The 23,312-nt window shown below is 37.7% G+C and overlaps 1 protein-coding gene across 1 annotated transcript in view; it reads right to left on the bottom strand.

The window, feature by feature from the left end:
* ADAMTS3 (ADAM metallopeptidase with thrombospondin type 1 motif 3) overlaps positions 1–23,312 on the bottom strand; it is a 294,819-nt gene that overhangs the window by 256,930 nt on the left and 14,577 nt on the right. The window contains exon 3 of the mRNA XM_072624390.1: positions 13,276–13,682. Within this exon, the coding sequence (XP_072480491.1) occupies positions 13,276–13,682 (407 nt within the window). The remainder of the gene's footprint in view (positions 1–13,275; positions 13,683–23,312) is intronic.

Below are 23,312 nucleotides of genomic sequence, written 5' to 3'. Positions count from 1 at the left end.
AGAGGGCACAGAGTGAGTTGAATAGGAAGATATGATATCTAGAAAAATAAAATTAAGGGGTGAAAGAGGAATATGTTGGAAGGAGAAAGGGAGAAAAGGAATGGGGCAAATTATCTCTCATTAAAAAGGCAAGAAATTACTGGCTAATAAAAAGAAGGTTCGACAAGTGGAATAGGCTAGGTACTCAAGACACAGTAGACAATGGATGTAGCAATCTATTGTTTGATAAACCCAATGACTCCAGCTTCTGGGATACGAACTCACTGCTCAACAAAAATTGCTGGGAAAACTGGATAAAAGTATGGTGGAAACTACACACAGACCAATTCCTGACACTGCACAGAAGAATAAAATCGAAATGGGTACAAGATCAAGGTAGAAAGACTGATACTATGGACAAATTGGTGGAGCAAGGAATAGTGTGTTTATCAGATTTATGGAGAAGGGAAGAATTTTTGACTGCAGAAGAAATAGAAAGTATGATGAAGTGCAAGATGGATAAATTTGATTACATTAAACAGAAAAGTTTTTGCACAACCAAACCCAATGCAACCAAAATTCAGAGGATGTAGAAAACTGGGAAAGAATTTTTACAGCTAATGTCGGTGATAAAGTCCTCATTTCCAGACTATATGAAGAACTGAGTCAAATGTACAAAAATACAAGTCAAAGGATATGAACATGCAGTTTTCAGAGGAAGAAATTATAGATATCTACAGTCATATGAAGAAATGCTCTAAATCACTGTTGATTAGAGAGCTGCAAATCAAAATAGCTCTGAGGTACCACATCACACCTATCAGATTGGCAAACATAACAGAACAGGAAGATGATAAATGTTGGAGAAGATGTGGGAGAGTTGGAACATTAATACACTGTTGAGCTGATACAACCATTTTGGAGAGCAATTTGGAACTAGGCCCAAAGGGCTACAAAATGAGCATACCCTTTGACCCAGCAATAGCGGTTCTAGGACTGTATCCCCAAGAGATCATAAAAAGGGGAAAGGGTCCCACATGTACAAAAATATTTATAGCAGCACTGTTTGTGGTGGCCAAAAACTGGAAATCAAGGGGATGCCCATCAATTGGGGAATGGCTGAATAAATTATGGTATATGAATGTAATGGAATACTATTGTGCCATAAGAAATGATGAACAGGAAGACTTCAGAGAGGCCTGCAAAGACTTACATGATCTGATGCTGAGAGAAAGGAGCAGAACCAGGAGAACTTTGTGCACAGCAACAACCACAGTGTGCGAGAGTTTTTTCTGATAGACTTGGAACTTTATAGCAATCCAAGGACTTAAAAAAAAATTTCCAATGGTTTTCTAAGGCAAAATGCCTTCCACATCCAGAGAAAGAACTATGGAATTCAATTGCAGAATGTAGCAGATCATTTTTGTGTGCGTGTGTCTGTGTGTGTGTGTGTGTGTGTGTGTGTATTGTGTTTTGGTTTGTTAGATGATTTCCCCCACTCATTTTAATTCTTCAATACATCATGACTATAGTGAAAATGTATTTATTAGGAATGTTTGTGTAGAACCTATACAAAATTGTATGCCGTCTCAGGGAGGGAGGGGGGACGGAAGGAGGAAGGAGGAAAAAATAATAATCTAAGTTATATGGTAGTGATTGTAGAACACTGAAAATAGGTAAAATTAATTAATTTTTTAAAAAGGCAAGAAAAAGCTTTTTCAATAGAGGGGAAAAGGGGGAGGTGAGAGGGAAAAAGTGAAGCTTACTCCCATCACATTTGGTTTAAGGAAGGAATAACAAGCACACTCAATTTGGTATGAAAATCTATCTTACATTACAGGAAAGTAATGGAGAAGGGGATAAGTGGGGTGTGGGGAGATGGTGGAAGGGAGAGCAAATGAGAGGAAGGGGGTGATTAGAAGTAAACACTTTTGGGGAGGGATAAGGTCAAAAGAGAGAACAGAATAAATGATGGGCAGTATAGGATGGAGAGAAATATAGTTTGTCTTTCACAACATGACTATTATGGACATCTTTAACAAAACTACACATATACAGCCTGTATTGAATTGCTTGCCTTCTCAGCGAGGATGAGTGGAGAGGGAGGAAGGGAAAGAAGTTGGAACTCAAAGTTTTTGGAACAAATGTTGAGAATTGTTTTTGCATGTAACTGGGAAATAAGAAATATAGGTAATGGGGTACAGAAATCTATCTTACCCTATAAGAAAAGAGAGAAGATGGGAATAAGGGAAGGAAAGGGTGTGATAGAAGGGAGGGTAGACTGGGGGAAGCGGTAATAAGAATGCAGTGTTTTGGGGTGGGGAGAGGGGAGAGATGGGGAGACAATTGGAAACTCAAAATCTTGTGGAAATGAATGTGATAAACTAAGAATAAATAAATAGATTGAAAAAAACCAAGAGTAATCCTTATACTATCAACACCACAGGGTTGTCATAAATAAAGCATTTTGTAAACAATAAAGCACCAGAGAAATATCATTTACAATTACCTGATTAGATTTTGTTCAGTCATTTTTCAATCGTGTCCAACTCTTCATGACCCCATTTAGGATTTTCTTGGTGAAGATACTGGAAACTGAAGGGTTACATGACTTGCCCAGGGTCATACAGCTCGTGTTTGAGGGTAGATTTGAACTCAAGATGATATGCCTCTTTCTGATTCCAAGCCCAGTACTCAATCCACTGTGACACCTAGCTGCCCAAGTTGTCAAATTTTTAAAAGCCTCCCAAGATATGTGAGAGGGAATAAGTAATGTTTTTTCCTCTGTGTGCCTAGACCATTCAAGTACACAGGGAGGAAGAAAGATACGTATTAGTTTTATATAACATAGAAATAATGAGGTATTGTGGTCTTAAATGAGATGCAAATAAGAGCTTGCACTTTGTTATTCTTGCAGAGATGTGAAGAAGTTTCAACTAAAACTTACGGAATTAGAGGATAGTCACTGAATGGTCAAGAACTGAATATTTCCCATGGTGGCCCTTAGAAAGCCACACATTTTCTAGAGAGCCAAGTAGCAGTTGTGGCAGGAGAGAGCTCTGAGGAGCATGAGCTCTGGGAGTAGAGAAGAAAGATGACTATGGAAGAAGACCCCAGATTTTGAAAAAGAATTAAAACTTACTAAAGCACTTAGCACAGTGCCTAGAATAGGCTAGGTGCTTAATAAATGCTTGTTACTTCTCTCCCTCAACCCCCTGCTTTCCCTTTTCTGTAGAAACCTTTGGAAAACAACCAATTTATAAAAATTACTGGGACAAATTTATAATGCAAAAGAAGTAACATGCTTATCCTCCCTTGTTATAATGGCTAAACAAGTTGTGGTATATAATTTTTATGGAATATTATTGTGCTACTAGAAATGATGAGCAAGATGGTTTCAGAAAAAGCCCAGGAAGACTTCTACAAACTGATACAAAATGAAATGAGCAGAATCAGGGAAACATTATACAGAGCATAATCATCGACTATGAAAGAATTAGCTACTCTGATCAAGACAATGATTCAAGATAATTCCAAAGGACCCATGATGAAAAATGGTGGTGGATTCTGAGGGCATATTGGAGCATACCTTTTAAATTTTATTTATTTTTCTTGTTTGTGAGTATGTTTTCTTTTGCAACATGACTAATATGGAAATATATTTTGCATGACTTCAAATCTATAGTCACTGTTATATTGCGTGCCTTCTCAAAGGCTGGGAGGCTGGGAGAGAGAAAAGTTGGAACTCAATTTTTTTTAAATAAATGTTAAAATTTTTCACACATATTATTGGGAAATATTTTATTAAGTAAATACATCATTTTTAAAAAGCAGTCCCGTACTTCAGTCTCCAAATTTCCATTCTCTCTTTTCTCTAATCTGACCTCTATAAAACTTCCAGAATAATCACCCTCAAGTACAAGATTATGCCATTTCCATACTCAAAACCCTCCACTGGCTCCTTATCATGCCTAGAGTAAAAAGTAAACTCCTCAATGTAGCCTTCCCCAATCTAGTTTCAGTCTATTTTACTAGAATCATTTTCCATTACTTCCCTTTATGTACACATGCTATGTTCCAACTAATATGAATGACCAGAAATTTCCCAAACTAGACATTCTATTTTCTTTTTACAGGCATACATGCAAGTCATCTTTTGGAATGTTTTCTCTCTAATTCCAACTCTTAGGTACCCTTGTCTTTAAGACTCAAATCAGCTGCCACCTCTTCCAAATAATCCCTCCTTATCCCCTAGTGTTCTGTCCATGATGTTCACTTACTTGTGAGCACACTATGTCCTTTAGCACGGTGTAAACTCCTTCGGGGCAGGGATCACTCGATATTTTTTCTTTGTATGCTCATCACGTAAGGACGATGCCTTGCATGTTGGAAGCATATTATAATGCCTGTTGGATTTTCAATGACCACCTCCATTTTTTGGAATGTATTGCCTTTCCTAGAGGAAGATGACACTACTGTCATACTTCTTTGAACTGGTTTTCCACATACTGGCCCTGGACTATATCAATGCTGATTCATGTGGAGGCTCCCAACCCCACAACAGTAATGATGGCTTGCAGTACAAACACATCCTTGCAGAGAAACAAGGGCAGTCCCCTGAGCCCCTGGCCACCTCTTACTGCCTTTTTTTCCCTTGTCAGGTACAGCTTGATGATCCTAGTAAATGGATGTTTCCAGCCTTTGTGGCAGTCTCATGTAAATCAGTATTCCAAAGCAAGGAGTATTTTCCTAATAAAATATTTCTCAGAAGAGATGGAGAACAAGACCATTTTTCAACTGAAGAAAGCCATACTTAGAAGCAATATCTACCAGAATTCTCTGCCCTATAGGCGATGCTAGTTGTTCTCCTTAAAATGTATTGAAACTTTCCTCAGTTGTATCAGGAGATGAAAGGCTTGGACCACTGATGTGGTTTCCTGAGCTCCAGCTCTCCCTTCGGGTTTCTGACCTACAGAGCAGCAGCATGACCAAGGCTAGCAACAGAAAGCTATGCTCAACTGCATCAAAGCAGCGTGAACTTGCTGGACATCCTTTCTGGTTCTGCATGCCTTTCCTGTCCTCTGGCTAACTGGATCTCTTTTGTCAACTATCCCATGTTTTCTAAGCCTCTCATTTCATTGCAATCTCAACCCTGGGTATTAGATCAGCCTGGGTTAGGCCTGGTCTGATAAATCCTGACTGTTCAGGAGATCTGGATCTTATGAGGTGCTTAAAAGGCGAAGGTCTAAAGTGATCGGCAAACCTATTTAGCATTTCCACAAAATTGTCTTTACTTTCCAGGAAAGTATGAGTTATTTGAGATGTTTCCTGTTTTCTGTGTTTGTTCATGTGTGCCTAAGTCTTTAACAATTTACTCACTTTCAGAGGAGGAGAAAATAAGCTGATATTTTACCCAATGATCACTTTTGTTAGAAGGGACTCTGATACCCACTTTTGGTAGGGAGAACTTAGATGTGAGCCAAATCTAAGTTTTGTTTTGAAGATCTCCCTGGAGTCACTCCAGGGTCAGGGAAGAGTCAGAGAGACAAATATTTACTACCTGTGTGACCCTGGGCAAGTCACATAACCTCTGTCTGCCTCAGTTTCCTCAACTGTGAAATGAGAAGTAATGATGGGGTTGTTATGAGGACCAGACGAGATATTTATAAAGTACCCAGTACAGTGCCTGGCATATAATACATAATTAATAAATGTCTGTTTCCTTCCTTCCCTCATTGGCTAGTCCCTCCTCATTAAATAAGTAAGGAGACAGTCAAGAAGTAGCTGATGGCATCGATGAATCGAAATCATCCAGCCCAGATAGACTACTTACTTATTCCAGCACTGAAAGAACAGAGAGATATATGATTACTGGGCTGTTGTCAACAATATCAAAGAAGTTGTGTAAAAAGAGCATATATCACAAGATTGGGGAGGAAAATGCCCCAATTTTTAGAAAGGGAGGCTAGGGGAGAGGGAAGAAAATAGAGTCTACAAACTACAGGCCAGTGAACCCAACTTTAATTCTGGGGAAAATCTTAGAGCAGATCATTAGAGATAGTCGGCCAACATCTAGAAAGTGAAGCAGTGGTTACAAGGAGCTAAAGATGGTTTCACTGAGCACAGGTCATGCCAGATTCAGTGAATTCCTTTTGATAACAGAGTAACTGGTAGATTAAAGAAATGCTATGAATATCATTTGCCTAGATTTTAGCAAAGCTCTTGATAAAGTATTCTGTACAGAAGATGCATGGATGTAACTAAAGTACAGTGGTTCTTAAACTGTGAGTAGTGGCCCCATGTTTCAACAGTAGAAGATTTGTGAACGTGCAACGACCAGAAATTAATTAAAAATCAAACATGTAATGAAGCTGAAGTGTTTCTGGCAGCACTTGCCTGTGTTGCATCACATGGCTTCAATGTAGCATTGGTTTTGAATACAAAATATGCACACTTTGCACTGTGCATGCCATCACACCACACAATGCCAACAAACGCCACAAAAACACAGGGCTATGAGTGAAAAAAGTTTAAGAAGCTCAGGATTAGATAATAATATAATTAGATTCCAAGATGGTTGAAATGATAGATGGAAAGAGTAGCTGGTAATGAAACAATGTCAATGTGGCTGGTTGCCAGTGGAGTAGAAGAGAGATTTCTATTGGACCTTGTATTTTATATATGTGTGTGAATGTATGTGCATATGTATATACATGTATATGTATATGTGTATATATACAGACACATATACATACATGGATGCACATATATTTCGACATATACATATATGTATATACATAAACATACATATATACACATATATTTATATGCATACATACATACATATTTTAAAGATTGGGCCTCCCTGTCTCCCCTGGGCTAGAAATGCAGAAATTACTAAGGGCTGGTTCCACTCTTATTCAGTATGGGATTTGGGTTGGTTTGTCCCTCAATTTAGTCTACCTCAATTTTTTGTCTGTGAAATAGAGTTATAGCAGCCATGGTACAAAGCTGTTTTGAAGAACAAATGAGATAATATATATAAAAACATTTGCTTCAGGGGTGGGAAAGGAGCTAGTGGGAGGGAGATAACCTGGAATTTAAAATTTTCTTTAATGAATGTAAAAAAATTTACATGCAATTGGGAAATATTTAATGAAATAAATAAAAGTATATTCATTTCTATGAGGGAAAATTTTTTTACTTCAAAGCTACAAAAATGTCAGCTGTCATTATGATTGAACAAATAATATTTGACATCAGCTTCCCTAAATTAATTCTGAATAGATCTACAACTGCAAAACAGAATAGAGAAACAGTTTGTGACTGTGTTTCTAATTATTTTCTTTTCTTCCAAGTTTATATCTTGAAAGCACACAGGGATCCTTTTTCCAAAGGATGATCCCACACACAACCAAAGTTGCATTAATCACAATTACAGTCAATTCTCAATTAATTGGAGTGTTTGGGAAAAGGTTAACCATAAGGAAAGTTAATTTCATATGCAAATAATACCGGACTTTAGAATTACAAAGAATATTTCAAATTGTCTCCCATCAGTAGGCAATCAAGAAAAAAAGGTAGTTTGCTTCCATAGGGACCTGAGGGCAGCCTTTAATGACATACTTGAGATGCTTCGGGACACGGAGTTCAGGAAGCACTGTTAGTTCCCAATGGACTACTTCTCAATCAGGGCACAAGGACCAAAGTGAGAGAGGGCTGCCAGCCAGATGGGTATTCCAAGACTGTAACATTGGCATTAACTCACAGAAAACTTTTCCTTTGAAAAGGGATGCTCGCAGATAGTTCCTGCCAGATGCTTTCTTCCTTTCCCCTCTGGAAGTGGAGGATGGTAAAAGCCATGAGTCTGCTGGGAACTCACATGGGCAGAACAGCTAAGTGTAGACATTTTAAAGGCAGCCACCGGTGATTTAAGTCTCTGTTTCTCCTGTCCCAGCACAGCTATTTTGACTGCATGGAGAATAGGGACCAGCCAATGTCTCCAGGATTCACACACGTCCAAATATTATAGCATATGCAGTCTGAAGAAGCCTCTACCCTCTTTAAAGATGGGCACCAGTATCCAGCAGGATAATAGAATGATAATGATGATGATAATGATATATGGACTTTAAGGTTTGCAAAATCTTTTACATTTATTATCTCCTTTCATCTGCACAACAACTCTGGGAAGTAGGTGCTATTATTATCCCCATTTTACAGATGCAAGAAACTGAGGCAGAAACTAAGTGGCTTGTCCACATCTCACAGGTATGAGATGTTTGTGGCTGGATTTAAACTAAGGTCTAATGGACACCAGATCGAGTGCTCTATCTACTGCAATACTTTCCTAGAAGAGGACACCAAATTTAATATTTAGAGATATGACTAATCTTTTGAAAATTATTTGTGATTTTAAGATTGACTGTGATTGGGATTCCTGTCACTGTAACTGAGTTGTTAGAGTATTTGCTTTGCCACTTGAATTCACTATGGCCTATCATGTTTGGGTATCACTTTCGACACTTAACAGCTGTATGACCCTAGGCAAGTCACTTAACATCATTCCACCTCAGATTCCTCATCTGGAAAATGGAGATAATGACATCTACTTCACTGAGTAGTTGGGAGGATCAAATGAGAGGACATATATTAACAGCCTTGCAAATCTTAAAGCCCTCTATATCCATTAACTATCATCATTATCATTTTTGCGTGTAGTAGAATCTTTAGAATGGCCCTCCAAAAATGGAGAAGAATTTACTACATGGATACTATAATTAAAAATAGTAAATAATAATAATAATAAATAATAGTACAAACAATACATACACCATAAGTGAATGAAAAAGAATGTACAAAACTTGATCAGTTGCCAATTTTAGTCATCATAAAATCTTGGAGATTTCTCTACTTTCCAAATAAAGTTAGCTATATTCAGTAAGCATCTGGCCTATTAAAATTTTTTCAGACTTACTTTTTTTTTAAGCACCATTTTTATACACTTATAGAATCATTAAAAACTAGAGCCAGAGGGGACTCCCTCATCTTACCATTTCCCTTCTATTTTTTTTAGTTGTGAATAAGCAACCACATTCCACAAACAACAAGTTATGGTAGTGACTCAACATACCTATAAAGTTTCTTCTTGTAATCAAAACTTAGAACAAAGCTTAATGATGCATAGTTAATGATCTATGCCATTTTCCTCATGTTTCATGGTAATGAGACATAAAGCATCAGCAGTTTACGTAAAATGACTGAAATTAGGGTGATGTTTAAAAAGCAAAACCAAATGTTTAGTTTTCCCCTTCTCCCTTTGCTAGCTCTCTCGTTTATAAGCAAAGTTATTGTTAAACATTTTCCATCATGCTATGAAGTATCCCATTATCATGACTTGCAAAAACACTGGCCAATTTTGAGTGGCGTTGGTTTGAGACACACAGTCATGTGGAGTGGCAATAAGCTTTGTCTGCTTAGCCCCAGAGATCAGAGCTAGGAGCAGTGGGTGGGAAGAGATACAGATGGCGTTCTTGATAGAAGGAAAACCTTCCCCCTAAAAGAGAATGGGCTGCCTACGAAAGAAGTAACTACTCCCCACTGAAGGTCGTCAAGTAGAGCCTGGAGAGCCTCTCACCTGCCTTCTGTTTCTGGGAGTCTGTGCTATATTTGTAAGTGCTACACACCACTTACGGTATCATTCTTTAAATACCTTACCAGCTCTCAATTATAAACTGATACTATGTTTCTAAGTAGTAGGATGTTAGCTTCTTTGGCTAATAAATCAATAAATCAAGCTCATTATTCTTATTAATCCAGATGTCTGATATTTTGTAACTAATAGCTATTTTCATTCATTCAAAGACCCAATATTTTGAAATAAGTAGTGGGGTTTTTTAGGGCTTTTTGTCTAGATATCGGAATTAATTTATATAGGGAATAAGAGGTGAAGAAAATCCCTCTATCAATGAAGATTCCCAATTGGCTAGAATCTTAGTTTTAGGAAGCTGTCTGAGGCAAAGAAATGTTAAGTGAGCTGTCCAGGGTCACACAGGTAACACTTTACCATAGGCAGGTTCTCTAACTCCAAGGCTGGTTCTCTATACCTCCCCTTCTCTAAAAAATATAACTATAGGAAGCACTTTCTACTACTAACCTCTTGAACTCAGAAGATAAACATCAGAGAAACATCTCTAATTTAGTATTGTTTTTCAAACACCTGTGATGTGGGAAAGAACCACAAAGCAGAAGAGGCAGCCACGGATCAGAGAATGTACATGCTGTCCCAGGCATGTATGTGCTCTCAAGGCCATGTGCTCACAGCCTCCATAGTAGCTGCTTGGGAGAAGGAGAGAAGAAAGACCCTTTCTGTACCATTGGGAATTTGGGGGACACTTAGCAAAGTTCCCGGAAACACACTCAAAAGAGAAGAAAGAAATGGAGAGGCAGGGACTTTGGTGTTTCTGTTTAAAATCTATGGAGCAGATATCATTTCTTGGATCAACAGCCAATCCTCTTTGGTACAACTCCCTATCATGGGGGAGCAAGGAATTGACCAGGAACCTGTAGTCATACATATCCTTTGACGTCTTCTTCCCAGGAAAGGAGAGTTGAATTGCTGTTTCACTTTTAAGAATTTGTCAATGTATACTTATTAGTCTTTTGTGCTTTAAGCGTGATTTTGCATTAGAAGAAATAATTAACCGTCCTATTCCTGATATCTACTACTTTGTACATTGAATAATTTCTCTAGAAGGGATGCTGTCGATCCTTTTGGAGGAGATCCTAGACCTGAGCTATTGTTGTTACTGTTCAGTCACATCCAATTCTTTGTGAACCCGGGGGTTGTATCGTGCTAATACCGTCTGTGAGGTTTTCTTGGCAAAAATACTGGAGTTTGGAAACAGTTTACCATTTCCTTTTTCAGTAGAATAAGGCAGACAGGGTTAAGTGATTTGCCCTGGGTCACACAGCTAGTAAGTATTTGAGGCTGCATCTAAAATCAGGTCTTCCATACTCTATCCATTGAGCAATCCACTCAATTAATCAATTTTCCCCAGGACTCTGGGGTTGAGGCGTAATTAGATTTATGGTACAAGAAAAGTCTAATCCTCTCTCTTTAAGATCAGTTTCCTCCAAAGGCTGAATAGACATATTGATAGTGACGTAGATATATTGTATATATACATTTAAATGTAATATGTATACAGTATATATGTACATCATATGCATATATGTATATACACATACATGTGTGTATACATATGTATATGCATATATACATATATAATTCATATCAGCTACATATGTCTGCATCTTTTACTCAGCTTCACTCTTTCCCCATTACCGCATGATTATCCCCAACCCCCTGGATGGCATAGTCTTCTTTGGCAATGAAGCACGAACACATATGTCTGTATCTGTAACTGCTTTTTCAAAAGAAAAAAAATCCATAACAGTTCTACTGTTTAACTGTGTTAAATCCTAAAAGCATTTCTCTAAGAAGTTGGGTTCTGAGTTCTAATCCTAGATCTGATGCTTCCTATCTGTATGACCTTATGCATTCATGCATACACTCGCTTGCGCGCGCGCACACACACACACACACACACACACACACACTCAGCTAAAATGAGCCCTGTACCTGTTACATGTGGTATATTTGACTTCTTAAAAAAGGTCCTTCAGCACCAGGTACAAGTCCTGCTTATCTTATGAGAAGACAAAAACATTAAAAATCAGGTTCTAAAAATGGGCAGTTTACCAGCATCGAAGGCCATAATATCAAAATTCCATTGGGTTGCTTCTGAGGCAAACTGACAATGTGAATTCCATGGCCAGATACATACTGGCCAAGAGAGATCATCGGGTCATAGATATAGCCCCGAAGGGACCCAGAAGCCATTGGCTCAGTGAAGAGATTACTAACCTGGAAATCAGGAAGTGAGGAAGACCTGAGTTTGAATCCTATCTGAGGCACTTAATAGCTATGTGGGCAGAGCATTTAACCTGAGCCTCAGTTTCCTCATCTGTAAAATGGGGCTAATAATAGCACCTACCTCCCAGGGTTGTTGTAAAGATCACACACATACAAGGCTTTGGAAACCTCAAAGTACTCAATAAATGTTAATGTTGTTACTAGTATTATTATCTAATCTAGCCATCTCATTTTACAGATGAAGAAACTGAAACCCAAGTTGGTTAAGTGAATTATCCAAGGCCACACAGATAGTAAGAATCAGAGATGAGATTAGAAATCGGGTCCTCTGTCCCCAGGGTCAGTGCTCTTTCCCACATTCCGCATTTCCTCCCAAGTTATACTTATAAAGTGTTACTGCTATGGACTTTGGGAAAACGACTGATACTTTGTCTGGTATCTACCAGACAAAGTCACCAGCAGTGAATATTTCCAAATAGTATCTATAGATCCAAACCAAAATACAATCCAGGCATAACAAGGACAACAGACTGTCCTGTAATCTTTCCCACCACAAATCAGCAGCAGCAGCTACACATTTAAAAGTGAAAAGAAAAAAGCAAGGCATGACATTGCCTACATGTGAGCGCATACCTACTCATTTGCCCACCCAGACTCAGAAAATGACTTCTCAAGGGTGAAAAGTACACTTAGGGAGAAAGATCCTAGAGCAGGGGTCCTTGAACAGAGGTCCAGGACCTTGGATAACGATATTCAATACCCCAGGTTCCTATGCACTTTATACATTTAAAGGCATTTTTTTTTCTGAGAAGGGTCCACAGGCTTCACCAGACTTGCCAATGGGTGCAAGACCTAAAAATGATCCAATGTAAGTGGAGTTCAGTTCACAATTTGTAACATTCCCTGGAGAAGATAATGAATACTTTGTATCAAGATGCTTTTAAAATGAGGGACAAGATTCTGTTGTAAGAAGTAAAAGAATCTATACTGGTTTGGAAAGTGTTGGGATTTCGAAAACTTTCAAAGACACACCAAGTACCACTAGAAGAATGAATAAAAACGTAATTATTAGCCTTCCAACTTCAAAATCACCACACATTGCAATTTCCCTTAGAAGTCTTTGTGTTCAATGTACCAGACATAAATAATGTGCCCAAGAAACATTATACCATGCCTTTCCTATTTCTTGCAAAGATGGCAGACCACGTATGGCAAACTCAGTATGTAGTCATGTGGAATCTGAGCTCCTACCGACCTTTCTCCTGAAGAATGTTGAAGGACAAAGATCTCAGTGAGGGCTTGGGTCAGGAGAAAGAAAGGTGGATAACAAAAAGGACAAAATGAGGGAGAAGTCTTACCAGACCATCACAGTTGCTAATGGCAACAGAAGTCCCTGGGATGTCTGTTAAGTCGCCAACATAAGCACAGTTGGTCCATAAAGGTTCTCTTTTCCAAATCCACTCTGAATCACTTCCAGGCTGACTATCATTTACAAGGCTGGGTCTATCCTCACTGACCACAGAGGTCTTATACCACTCCACCATGGCTCCTGGTGCTACTAATTGAGTGTTGGGTTTCAGCCGGAGATGAAAGTCCCTTCCAAAAGCTGTCACGTTGAAAAATAATTGTTCAGGGTTGGAAGATACATCCCTTGGTACTCTCTTTTTTTGACTGGCAGAAAGAATGTGGGAGAGGTAGTGCCCCTGGAGGTTGGTGCTGATGGGAGTGACCAGCTCGTACTCTCTAGATCGCTTTTTGGGCAAATCTGTGGGAAGAAAAAAGACAACTTATAGAATTCTTTCTTATAACAGGAGCAAACAAGAAAGCATAGAAAGCTAGAAGTATGACAACTAGCAATCACATGCGTCATTTCACCCAAAAGATATATTCTAAAAACTTTGTGTGTACATCAAACTTTTACTAACCAAAATCAGTAATAATTGCACCAAGGGAGCTTTCTATCACACATCCTGGGACCAGAGTCTGGTACATACAAGGGATGGGAGCCATAAATATCTGCTGAAAATCGAAAGAATGAATAATCTGTCACAAAAAAAAGAATTTTCCTGTGATAGAAGTAATCACTTCTAATTTGTCTGCTTTCCCAGTGTTGGCAAGAAGGCTAATAAGCAAAGAACAGGTGAGAGCAGAAAAACTGAATGAGAAGTGAAAGCAATAAGCAAAATGAATATTCAGGGACTGATTAATTCAGAGTTTAGCTGCATTTTCATTTTGCACACCTAATGGATTCTCCCATGAAACATGAACCCAATTAATTACATGGGATTTTGTATCTGAACAGTTATCTCTATTGCATGAATTCAGGAACATCAAAAAGACAAATTCCCCAATCTTCTTGTTGATGACCTAAATTCCACAATTTAAAATTAATTCCTTTTTAGCTTAAGTGAAAGAAAGCCTGTGCCTCCTCCTAAAGTACAAATACCCTAGAATAGCAAATTCAACCTTGTCAGCCTCAATGTGAATGAGCTTCCCGGTTACCTGGTGGCAGCTCCCATAAGTTTACTATCATCCTGATGCAGGTATTTGAGATAGACAGATAGTTGGATGGGTAGATAGGAAAATAAACAGAAAGGAAGATGACAGATAGATAAAGATAGAGAGAGAGATAGATGGATAGATGATAGGTGATGGATCGATAGACCGATCAATAGATAGATAGGAGAAAAATAGTTACACACATATATATTACATATAAAGTAGATAAAATTTGTAAAGAGCTAATCACAGTACCCAGCACATAGTAGGCACTATACAAAACCTTATTCCCTTCTTACATGTGCGTGTACATATATTTCTACATCTCCTTGGAGCTTCAGTCCCAGATCACCAAACACCTATTTGACATTTCACATTGGATGTCTTAAATACATATACAACTCCAAGTGTCTACAACTGAACTCAATAATGTTATATACTAGAAAACTTCATAGCACATAGGTCACATTTTAATAATTCATTACAGTGTATAAACTGCTTTCCTCATGAGTATCCTGTGAGTTAGTCCCAGAGTGGTGAAATTAATTTAAAAACCATCATATGGTAACAGAGTCAATATTCAAATTCAGACCTCTTAACTTCAAGTTCACTGTCTTCCCACTGAACCAGACTATGCTGCAGAGAGATCAGGGCCATCTGGATCTGGAAGTGAGAATTCCCCAGTCTATTTCAAAACTTTAGTGAATCTGTGATCTTCACTCTGTTAATAACTCCTTCCCACTGCACAGATTGCAACCCATTCACACCTTCTCATTCTATACAATTACAGGCCATGTCCTCTCATAAAATCATGATAGGGAAGCCAACCTAAAATGCTGGGGCACTTGCTCTGTAATTCTGGGAGTTTTATGCATGTGTAAATCGAGAATGAAGGTCAGTCTGGACAAATGCCTCTCTGATGACATCCCTCACTTTACTTCTCCTACATATTCCTAATTATTAATGTGCTGCCAAGTACTCATACCCATTATGAATCTCTCCTTTGCCCTTAGGGAGGTCAGTCACTTTACTCCTTCAAAAACACTATTTCATTATTATGATTTGTTAAAAACTAATTAATTCAATGTTTCGTGATGCAGTTCAGTGCTCACCATGTCTGGCACCAACAGACTCTCTGCCCACAAGGTATAGGCTTGGGTCTCCAGTCTGTAAGCCTTTGATCTCCCTCACTTTCATTCTCTGCACTAGAACCACATTTTCCAACATAATTTTCTCCATATTCTTCATCCTTCGTGCTGATGTCTTTATGTAAGCATATAGTGCCTGAATTTGGAGAGTTCTGTCAAGTTCTTTGTTGAATTTCTCTACCTTCTTATGTTCAGTTGTTTTTCAGTTATGTCTGACTCTTTGTGACCTAGCTGAGGTTTTCTTGACAAAGATACTGGAGGGGTTTGCCATTTCCTTTTCCAGCTCATTTTACAGATGAGGAAACTGAGGTAAACAGGGTTAAGTGACTTTCTCAGGGTCTCAGAGCTAGTCAGCATTTGAGACTTCACTTGAACTCACAAAGACGAGTCTGCCTCTCTCTAGGTCCAGCACTCTATCTACTCTACCAGCTAGCTACCTTCTTATACCCTGTAATAAATGTTGACTTATAGACTACAATTATCTTCAAGATGGAATTTTTAAAACGAATATTTATTCACTGAATACAAGTATTCTATGAAAAGTTACTTGTTAGGTTTGACCTTTTGATAAATTACAAAACTAACTCTTCCAAGTCAGAACTAACCTCCTTAAACACTGATTAATCGATTGGTTCCCTTTCAGAGGAAGAATGTCAAAGTACACATCATCTGACTTAACTAGTAGTATGTCCTTTTAGTCTCTGGATAAGAAATTCCTTAAGAGAGTACGAGTCAAATGACTTTATAGTTTCGATACTGATTGTAGACTATAAAAACTGAGTGATCCTTAACACCATCTGTTCCCTTTTTCATTACTTGGACCTTGCCCCTTCAGGCAGGAAAAGGGACTGCAAAGTACTGAGGGCCCTTCTCTATTTTTCTTTGGTTTATTGGTTGCCATGATCAAAATCAATGCAATCAAAATTAGAAGGAAAAAAAGAAGAAAACTGGGGGACAGGGGAAGTTACAGCAAGTATCTTTGATAAAAGCCTCATTTCTCAAATATAGAGAGAAATTAGTCAAATTTATAAAAATACAAGGCATTTCCCTATTAATAATGGTCAAAGGATATGAATAGTCAGCTTTTAGACAAAGAATTAGAGGGGAAAAATACTTTCAGTGTCAAGATGGTGGAGTGAGGAAGGAACCTTCTGCAGCCCTTTCAAATTCTCCTCCAAACAACTAGAAAAGCACCTCAGAATTTATCTAAGGAGCAGGGAAGCAGCTAACATTTGACTTCCAAACACAAGACTCAAGGGAAACATAAAAAGGTAAAAAATAAACTAGAAAGAGAAAACATAAGAAATTCAATAAGATTAAACTGTTTATACTTCTACATGGCAAGATAATATTTGTAACTCTTAAGAACTTTATTACTATAAGAGCAATTAGAAGGAGTATATGTAAACCAAGGATGGGGAAATAAAGTGACTTTGATGGGATGATACCTCCCAAAAAAGGGGGTGAAAAAGAAAATTGCACTGGAAAAAGAGAAGGAAAATTGAATAGGGTAAATTAAAAAGAGCTATTATAATGGAGGGGAAGATGAATGGGCAGGAGGCAAAGATTAAACTTTATTCTTATCAAAATTGGCTCAATTTGATGCAAAAATCTGTCTTACTCTAGAAGGAAATAAAAAGAGACAGAGATAACAGATGGGGGAGGGGGACTGATATAAGGGAGGATAGATTGGGGAAGGTGGTGATCTGAAGTAAAACACCTGTGAGGAGGTAAAGGGTGGGGGGGGGGGTAACAGAGGCAGGGATAATCAAGGGGAAATAGTATGGAGGGAAATACACAGTTACTTATAACTATAAAAGTGAATGGGATGAACTTACTCATAAAACTCAAGTGTATAGCAGAATGGATTAAAAATCAGAATCATACAATATATTGTTTACAAGAAACAAATCTGAAACAGAAAGATACATAAAGGGTAAAGGTAAGAGCTGGAGCAGAATCTATTATGCTTCAGCAGAAGCAAAGAAATCAGAGCAGCAATCCTTTAGTGATGGCTAAGAATTGGAAATCATAGAAATGACCATCAATTGGGGAATAGTTAAACAAGCTGTGGTATATGATTGTTGTGTTATAAGAAATGACAAGCAGGATGATTTCAGAAAAATCTAGAAAGACTTACATGAACTGATGTATAATGAAATGAACAGAGCCAAGACAATGTTGTACACAGTAACAGTATTATTATTTGATGAGAAACTGGGAATGACTTGGTTATTCTCAGCATTGCAATGGTCCAAGATAATCCCAAGGGATGAATGATAAGGCATAATATCTGCCTCCAGAGAAAGAACTGATATTGTTTTAATACAGAGTGAAGTATGCTATTTTTTCAGTTTCTTTATTTCATTTTTTCTTTTATTCTAGTCTTCTTGTACAAAACGACTAGTATGAAAATATTTTACATATTTCCACATGTATAACCTATATCTGACTGCTTATCTTCTCAGGGAGGGAAGGGAGAAAAAGAAGTATAGAATTTGGAACTCAAAAATTTAAATAAAACTGTTTCATGAAAAATAAATTAAAACTATATATAGTAATATGAAAAATGCTTTCGATCACTATTGACCAGGGAAATAAAAATTAAAAAAAAACTCTAAGGTATCAACTCACATCTATCAGATTGGCTAATAGGACAAAAAAAGGAAAATGATAAATGTTGACGGGGATGTGTGGAAACTGAGCCACTAATGGATTGTTGATGGAGTTGTGAAGTAATCCAACCATTCTTGAACAATTTGGAAGTCTGCCCAAAGGGCAATCAAATTGCATACCCTTTACTCCAGCAATACCACTGCTAAATGTGTACCCCAAAGAGATTTTTAAAGAGAGATGGAGACAGACAGACAGAGAGATAGAGACAGAGAAGAACCTATTTATACAAAAATATTTATAGTAACTTTTTTTGTGGTGGCTAAGAGTTAGAAATTAAGGGGATACCCATCAATTGAGGAATGACTGAACAAGTTGTGGTACATGATTGTAATGGAATATTTTGTACCATAAGAAATGAGACGTAGGATGATTTCAGAAAAAAACTGGAAAACACTAACATGGACTGATACAAATTGAATGAGCAGAACCAGGAGAACATTGTACATCATAACAGCAATACTGTACAATGAAGAACTATAAATGACTTAGCCATTCTCAACGGTACAATCATCCAAGACAATGTCAAAGGACTCATGATGAGAAATGCTATCTGCCTCCAGAGAAAGAATTGATGTTACCTGAATACAGACTGAAGCATACTATTTTTCTTCCTTCCTTCCTTCCCTTCTCTTTCCTTCTTTCTTTCAGTTTTCTTGTGCAAAATAACTAATATGGAAATGTTTTACATGTTTGTACATCCTTACCCATCCTTCTAGACATTTTCCAGCTTATCAATGTCCTTAAACCATGGAGCTCAGAACTGGTTACAGTTTCAGTACTTTGTCTCAGCAATAAGGTTAGTTTGGTTTTTTTTTAACCTATTCTGATGCTTGTTTTTCCCCTCACAGACTTTTGTTCTGCTCCTGTTTGCCCCCAAAAAAGAGATCTGAATTTCCTTCAACTGTTAATTTTTTCTTTTTATTTGTCTTTCCCCCTACTTTCCCTTTGTTTTTTTCTCTTTTCTCATCCAGTGAAGCCTATGGTTCAAATTCTTCCCTCCACTCCATCTGTATATTAAGCAATATTCTTTTGTGGGGTATTTCTTTGCTTTGTCTTCATTTTTATCTCTTCCCAAGAAGTACTCAATTAGAATCCTCACTTTTACTATTATTGCCCTTGTCAACCTTACCACATCCTACTTACTTACTGTACCTTAATTCTTAGAATTAGCAATTAGTGAAGAAAGCAGTGTCAACCAGAAGGACTTTCCAGTGACTTGAGTCATTCTGTCTCCAGTCATGATACCCATGATACCCGTGGCTGAACCATGACCACTCCCTATGAAATGATTATCATTCCCATATACCCACACCTCTACATTTGATGGGAATGCATCTCTAGCACCCCCTACCTCTTATTTCCTCTTCTCCCCTATTTATACAATGTCCCACTGTGCGATCTCTCCCACAATAGATAATGATTCACTTATCAGATCTCCATTATCCTTCACATTTCCTTTTATCTTCAGCCTCTTAGGTCCTTTTTGTCTGTGATGATCCCTTTGGGTTGTTTCTTTTACCCCTCAATTTAATGTTGTTGTTCTTCAGTTGTTTCAGTTATGTCTGACTCTTCTGTAATCACATTTGGGGCTTTCTTGGCAAAGGTACTGAAGTGGTCTGCCATTTCTTCTCCACCTCATTTTACAGATGAGGAAACGGAGGCAAACATTGCTAAGTGACTTGCCCAGGGTCACACAGCTTGTAAGTGTCTGAAACTGGATTTGAACTTAGGAAGATGAGACTTCTTGATCTCCATTCTATCTAGTGGGCAATCTACTGCTCCCTCAATTCAATATTTTCCTTTAAAAAAAAACTAGGCTATAAACATGAAATTTTTTGTTTTGTTTTGTTTTTTAATAATTGCTACCATTTACCTTTCCTGTATTTCATTGCTTAGGCTGCTTGCAAGTCTATCCACCTTATCCTTCTCCCTTTTCTTCTCTGTCTTTGTCTATGTCTATGTCTTTTTACCCCACTCTCACTCCAGAATGCCTCACATGCTTCTCTGGTTAAAAGCCCATCTTTTTTTGCAGATGACTATGCTCAACTTTTTAGAATATTATTTTCAGTTGCAATTTAAGCCTTTTAATTTTTAGACTCTCCTATTCCAATTCTTGCTCTGATTTTCCTGGGACTCCAGAATAATGCTGTTTCTTTTTAATTCATTGTTGCCTTATATTTTAAGGTGTTTGTCCCAGTGCTTGCAAAATGCGATATTTACCACCATAGCTGTGAAATTTAACTACAACATGATTTGGAGTCTGATACATGAATTGTGTATTTGTTTTGTCAGTGACGTGGATTTGATTGATATGTGCTTTGTCTATGTTAAAAAATTTTGGACAGTTTTCTTGTATTATTTCCTTGAATGGAGTTTGTCATTCAAGATTTTTTTTTATTTGTCATTTGCTTCTCCAAGGCACAGGATCTTAAAATTCTCTCTGTGCTTTCTCTTGTCAAAGACAATCACTCTGATGAGTACACAATGCACGTGGTCTTTTTAACAATGTTTGCATCTTTTTGTCCAATTCAATTCTTTTCAACTCTGGTTTTCAACCTAATTAACTCATGTCATTCCTACTATCTTCTCTTGAAAGTTGTATTTATCTTTTTGAACCTTTCTAGAATTTCTTACTGTTGTTTCATGATCTCTGGGGAATATGTAGGATTTTCTTTATTGATAGGAAATTGTGGTTCATTTTTCTTCCTCAACTAGTATTTGTTCATTATTCTATCCTCCTCTAGTATTTTAATGAATTTTTCCTTTGGTCTCTATGAGCTTATTCTCAGTTGGTTTATTTACTTGGGAGGCAGATTTTTACTTAACCCTTGGTCTTTGGGGAATTAAACCTTTTAATTTTGTTTTGTATTCCCAAGCAATTGTCCCTAGTTTTTCTCCCAATTCTTTGGATCCTCCCCATTAAAATTAGTATACAGATCCCTGAGGTTAGGCATCATCAGACTATTGGTGGTGTAGAAGAACAGGGGAAGGCTCGGTTCAAGTTACTGCCCAGGGTAAACTGAGGATAGTGGGAAGGAACAGGGAAAAAGAAGAATTGGCCCCAGGAGGGTTTCTAATATTCCTTCCTTTAAGTGGAAGCTTCTTCCTCCTCTAAGCCCCTCTGCTATACTTCCACTACCCCATTTTCTGCCCCTCTCCCACATCTCTCCCTTTCCATCCCATGGCTGAGCTAAGTATCTATGATATCTGAAGAGGTTTTGAATGAACTTACTGCCATGGAAAGACACAGCAGGAAGCTTCCCACCTGCACCTGGAAGTACAAGCCTACATGGCTCTTTTATCACATGATGCTCAATGCAGAAAGTGGATTGGAAAGTGGTCACATGATATCATATCATCTCTACAGCAACTACAACCCTCTTTCCCCATTCCATTCCAGGAGACCCTTTCTAGCTCAAAGTTGCCAAAGGTTTACTGACTCCCTGGAAATAAAAGACATGAGATCAATACTTAGGCTGCCCCACTATCACCACCAGCTTTGTGTGGTAGCTATAGGCAAAAGTTGACGCAGGTGTCAATCTAAGATGGGTATAATACCAACATTTCCAATATCCTTTCCCTCAAAGGCTGTGAAATACTATGTAATAAGAATTGATCTCAAAGGCCTATTGTAAGGATAGTAGTGTGTAAATCTTATATTTTTATAGAAATGTGAACTAAAGATAATAAGAATGCAGACACATACACATGGGGAGTAACAATAAATGTTTAACAATAAGCCCTTCAAAAAAAGTATACACAAAATGTTTTTAAGCTGAATATACATTTGTACATTTTATATATTTATAAATTTTATATTTATCAATATTTATTATATATAAATGCTATATGTATTTGTTTAGATTTTTAATTCTAAACAATTAGCAAAACTACAAATCAAGCCCTGATTTGTAGCATTGGATGATTTCTGAGTTATAAATGATCACAATGAAAATTTAACAACACACTCCCATTATATATCTTTATTACTACACAAAGGGACAAATTTTGATTTCGTTAATCCTAGGAAAGGTCTAGACTAGGAAACTCCCTCCATTAATGAAAATTGGCACCTTCTCTTCAATTTATAGTGTTAGAAAATTCCCTGGAACACTGAGAGGTTAAGTCAACAGTCAGTCAGTCAACAAGCATTTAATAAGTGCCTACTATGTGCTAAGCACTGTGCTAAGTGCTAGGGATACCCCCAAAATGGCAAATGACAGTCCTTGCCCTCAAGGAACTTATAGATCTTAATGGGAGAGAGAACATGTTAACAACTAGGTACAAACAAGCTAAATACAGGATAAATTGGAGAAAATTAACAGAAGGAAGACACTAACATTAAGGGAGACCTTGAAAGACTTCCTATGGAAGATTTTAGATTGAGATTGAGATTGAGAAGGAAGCCAGAAGCGCCAAGAGACAGATGAGGAGGAAACAGATTCTAGAGAAAAGGAACAAGACAGTCAAGGAACCCATGGAATTGAAAGACAGTGTCTCATACAAAGAGCAGAAAGGAATCTAGTGTCACTGGATCACAGAGAACATGGAAGAAGACTGGAAAATGTAAGTGACTTGCTCAGTCATGGAGCTTGTATGTAGCAGAGGTGACACCTGAACTTAGGCCTTTGTCCTATCAAGTCTAGTTCTTTATCCATTATGCCACTCTATGACAGATTAGTGATGCAGATGTATCAAAGGCTGAAGGCATCTTCTTTACCTAGTTATGTACTCCAAACATGCAACAAGATCTCAAAAATAATTTTGAGTGTTTTTCAGTAGCTAAATAAATGGCTCTAAAAGTGTTTTTCAGTTATCCTGTAAAGATGGCACTGCCATCAGCAATGACAAGAGTCATATAAAGGAACTGGCCAAACAGAAAAGCTTTGCATGGTTTGTAGACGTAGAGATGCAAGAGGAAGCATATTTTCTCAAAAGCAAGTAAAATTAATTGTGACATGTGCAGTAATTTTTAATCCAGCCAAACTCTTTGGCTCATCACATCTCTAGAACCTTATCACTTCAGTCCTGAGAAATATGTTCATGAGCTTTCTATCCCAGCTGCAAATCTT

The sequence above is a fragment of the Notamacropus eugenii genome, chromosome 7 (genome assembly GCF_028372415.1).
Source record: "Notamacropus eugenii isolate mMacEug1 chromosome 7, mMacEug1.pri_v2, whole genome shotgun sequence".
In the NCBI taxonomy this organism is placed as follows: domain Eukaryota; kingdom Metazoa; phylum Chordata; class Mammalia; order Diprotodontia; family Macropodidae; genus Notamacropus; species Notamacropus eugenii.
The sequence above is the reverse complement of the archived record's forward strand: the minus strand, read 5'-3'. Positions and strand labels throughout refer to the sequence as shown.